The sequence below is a fragment of the Phanerochaete carnosa genome, assembly GCF_000300595.1.
Source record: "Phanerochaete carnosa HHB-10118-sp unplaced genomic scaffold PHACAscaffold_7, whole genome shotgun sequence".
NCBI classification, from domain to species: domain Eukaryota; kingdom Fungi; phylum Basidiomycota; class Agaricomycetes; order Polyporales; family Phanerochaetaceae; genus Phanerochaete; species Phanerochaete carnosa.
In genome coordinates this window covers 188,171-192,114 of record NW_006767634.1, presented here as the reverse complement: position 1 = coordinate 192,114, position 3,944 = coordinate 188,171, and the positions used below count along the sequence as shown (strand labels likewise).

Here is a 3,944-nt window from a genome sequence, read left to right as displayed (position 1 = left end):
CTTCTCTACTGGACGTAAAAGGAATAGAAGCGTCAGTACACACTTAGTAACTTTACCGTCAGACTTGTCAGCTGATATGCGAATTCAGTGAGATCTCACGATCAAGCTGTCAAGTATCTGCCATGCCAGGGCGGCGCAGAACTAGGGGCATTTTCACGAGTGTGATGGACCTGTACGTCGATGGCTGCTCTGTAACAATTATTTCTCCAGGTTGACAAATATATGTAGACCTACTGTACAAGATTCGAGTGTATTAACATGCGAATAGGTACGACCAGGCTTGATGCCTGTCGTCTGCCCCGTAACCCACGAACCTCCGACCAATCGTACACGAGCAATTGGTGCTTCACTTCACGATCATTACGATTACCGTACAAAGCTACACTACCTTGATACACAGCTATGAGTCCAATAAACATGCTCGATCGCGACTCTTCAATGTTCAAATCAAAAGAATGTCAGCGTTGCTGCTAACAGACCAAGCGCTAGCGACAACGTCGTAGAAACAGTGCCATGCACAGCTCGCCCAGAGTTTGCCGGCGTGTCCGTGTCCGTGTTACTGAACGGCATAGCGGTGGCCTGTGGCACGCCACCGACGCCCGTCGTCAAGGCGACGTATGTACCGGATGGCGCGGGATCGGACGTGGCTGGAACAGCACGGATTAGAAATAGCCGCGGACAACGAGGACAGCCAAGACACACCGGTTAGAGGGGCATGGGCAGCCTCGGCGGCCGAGATGGCCTCTTTCAGCTGCTCGCCGCCATCGCTGGGGACGGTAGAAAGCAGACCGATCCGCGGCGGATCTTGGGACGGATTCGTGAGGTTGCCATAGTAGAAGGCGGCGAGGACGCTATGGGTGTGCAGATCAGATCTCCAATATGTTGTGAACACGGAGTAGCGGGCTCACGACTTCAAGAACGGATCGCCCAAGCTCCAGCTGTACAGGAACCCGTCCGTGCTGGGCGGATCAGTGACGGCGAGGTTCGCGGTGCACGCAGGTTCGTCGGAGTCTGAGGTGGTCTGGCGGATGAAGTCCCGCGGGTCGACAGTGAAGGGCTTGCCGCCAATCAGGAACGTCAAGTTGTGCGGATCTGAGCAGTCAAAGGACTCGCCGCCGATCGAGCTAAAGATCGATGTGATGACATCCTGAGGTCCGCGGATAAGCGAGTTACCCTGAGACAGTGTCAGTGTTAGGCGGTCAGGCCAGTGAAAGGAAGCGACGAACCGTGTCGACCAGGGCCGAAAGGGTGATCGATGGTGAGGACAGCGCAGAGCGCGCAAGCTTCTCGCCGTCAAAGAAGACGTCATCAACAGCAATCTCCCAGACGAGTGGGTAGACCTAGAAGCTTTTTCAGTTCGCTATGAAAGTAAAATCCACGCTGGGAACCGACCTCGTTTGGCGCAGCAGTGGAGGGAGGTAGACCATGCTCTGCCGGCGTATATGCGCGAAGCGGTACCCATGTCAAGCTGTCCGATTGTATACCAGAAGGTAGTTCACCTATGGACAGCTGTCCAATGTTCCCGCCGATGTCGATTGAGTCGCGCTGGAGCGTCGTTGCAAACATCGGCTGCGCCAGCGCATGCTGGCTGATGAGGCGTGCGAACAGCGGACCCAGTGTGGCAAAGGATTCGATGAACTCTGGAGACGACAACACGGTTGAGTTCTGCCTTTTCGCGTGCGCTTGGGGCGGGACGGGGCTGAGCATGAAGTCGAAGGATGGGAAGGATGGGCGGCGATAATTGAGGTCTGTTAGGACTCGCTTGCTCTTTGCTATAGGCACGCCGTTCATCTGTGCTTGGATTAATTGTCGCCACACCACGCTGCAATAGCCCCAGAGGTCCTTGAGATGCTTCTACGGCGATGCAGGATGCAGACCGACCTGATCGCGGGGAACCCAAGTCCCAGAATTCCGGCAGAACCAGTCTCCAGAACAGTAGTGTTTGTGTTAACGACAGCAGCAAAATATTGGTCTTGCAAAGATAGTCCAGCGATGCCTGCAGTGTCTTTACCGATAGGCCCAGACGCTTGCGTACCAGTACTAGAGTCGCCATAGAGTAGCTGAACAGTCAGGCCAGATGGTTGGAAGGTAGTCTGTGAATAGAGTGGAACTGTAGAGGTGCAGTTGCCAACGCAGGTGTCCGAGATGACCCAGAGGTCTGCAGAGCCGGTATCTGTTTGAAGTGAGCGTCGTGGGAGGGGAATGCCCGGTGCGCCACGCACCTAGTACCAACGGCGTTTCGACTCCTCCGACTTGCACGAGTACATTATACGTTCTGAGAGCGCATAGATGCAGCTTGGTCAAAAGCAGTCACGGTGATAGCGACACTTACACGTCCAGGAAGTCGCCTAAGCCGATGCTCGCATTTCCCGCGCGCTTTTGCAACCCCCCACGCCGGACTTCTTTCCTGATCAGCGGTAGATGTAGGCCTTGGCGAGTACCGCTTCCGAGCGCAAGAACATGAGACAAGAAGAAGAACAGGTTGAGGACCAGAATCCAAAAAGTCATGAGCTGCGTCTTCGAACCGTACGTTGGGGGTATCGTCGGGTATCCGGAGGCAAGGAGGAAAATAGAGATGGAAAAGGAGGGCCTGACGGCCTAAACCCGCCAGTGATATGCCAAGATTCTGCTTGGATCTGAGCGTCCGAAGTGGCGGTTGCTCATGAAGTCGTTCCTGCCGAGACGGCCTGACGCTCGGATCCTCGAGCGCGGCATCGCTGCTTGGCCACCTACTACGTATACATCACTGACTGCGGACTTCCCACCAGCCCAAATATCCTAGCTAGCTTTCGCGACAAATCCCAGCTCTTCGAGGGGTGATAGAGAATATTATACAATTTTTGGGCCTCGTTTTCATGCACTGTCTTCAGTTGAGCGCACTAACGGTTTGTCTCCTCTAGATATATTTCCTCGGCGACCAATTACCGGCGGCGGACGCTCTTGAATGCAGCCTTATCGGATTCTGGCTGCTCAGGCCTAAATACCATATAAGACGTGTGATGATGACCATCTTAGCCCATATACTTCTCATGACCGCAGTCGCTCTTCCAGGGCTTCAGGTACTGGTATCCATAGCGAACGCGCGCGCGACGCCGGGCTCTCTTTGACTGCGCACTGTCCAACCTCCATGCCCAGCGAGGTTACCGTCTCCGGTCTGCATAGCGTTTGATTTATTGGCTCCCGGTGTTCATCAGGTCCCAGTGCGATCGCGTTCTGATAGACCCAGCCGAGTTGACAGAGCCGATGTGTAACATGTAATTGCTGTCCCTCACTTGAGCTCATCGCCCTTAAGATCACGTTGGAGGCGCATATCTTCCGCAACGTCTCCATTCGAACGAAGACTGAATTGGGCCCACAGGAAATCCAGCGCGGTCGACGCGATACTTGTAGAGGCGATGCGGCGATGCAGGCTTTGAGGTGTGTTCATTGAGTATACCACGGATGTACAACTTTGTGAGGTGAATGCGAAAATGTGTGCTGAAAAAATGGTTTTACGCCTTCATGAAAGAAGGCAAGTTTTATTTCAGGAGGTTCGGCGGGGGAAATGGGACTTATCGGTTATTAGTTTCTTCGCCGTCTGTGTCCTACTGCGCGGAGCTAATTAATTTATCACACCGTGTTGCGGTATCGCAGATCATTTTTATAGCTGTAATTGAGGAACAAACGCAGTTGACAGCGCCGTTGTGTCACTGTCATGCACCGGACTCGTCTGCATCCTCCAACTAAGCCAGGACGCGGCCTAGTTAGCCAGCTTGTGCTGCGCCTTAATGAGATCAGCAGCTTGTTCTGCGAGGGTGTACACGATAGCTTGTATGTGGCAATTCGGAATAGTCGGCTAGATGTCCCACACCATGAGCCTGCTACTCGAGCCTAACAGTCGGGCGAGAACTACTTACGAACACCTAAGCATCGACATACGAAGTCCCGTGCGCCTTGACGCGTAG

At 53.9% G+C, this 3,944-nt stretch overlaps 1 protein-coding gene across 1 annotated transcript; it reads right to left on the bottom strand.

The window, feature by feature from the left end:
- Positions 1–350: 350 nt before the first annotated feature.
- PHACADRAFT_259144 (uncharacterized protein) lies at positions 351–2,546 on the bottom strand. Its single transcript, XM_007397625.1, has 8 exons — positions 2,333–2,546; positions 2,223–2,275; positions 1,882–2,173; positions 1,393–1,822; positions 1,227–1,340; positions 909–1,174; positions 703–851; positions 351–647 (listed from the first exon to the last, which is right to left on the bottom strand). The coding sequence occupies exons 1-8, from the start codon at positions 2,506–2,508 to the stop codon at positions 448–450; spliced, it is 1,680 nt and encodes a 559-aa protein (XP_007397687.1). The 5' UTR covers positions 2,509–2,546; the 3' UTR covers positions 351–447.
- Positions 2,547–3,944: the final 1,398 nt, after the last annotated feature.

Bases quoted from the DNA above. Each gene is read 5' to 3' on its own strand.
- PHACADRAFT_259144 (XM_007397625.1), bottom strand. From the start codon at position 2,508: ATGACTTTTTGGATTCTGGTCCTCAACCTGTTCTTCTTCTTGTCTCAT. The intron at 1,823-1,881 runs GTCGGTCTGCAT...GGGCTATTGCAG, and splicing joins CTTGGGTTCCCCGCGATCAG to CGTGGTGTGGCGACAATTAA. The intron at 852-908 runs GTGAGCCCGCTA...GCACACCCATAG, and splicing joins GGCGATCCGTTCTTGAAGTC to CGTCCTCGCCGCCTTCTACT.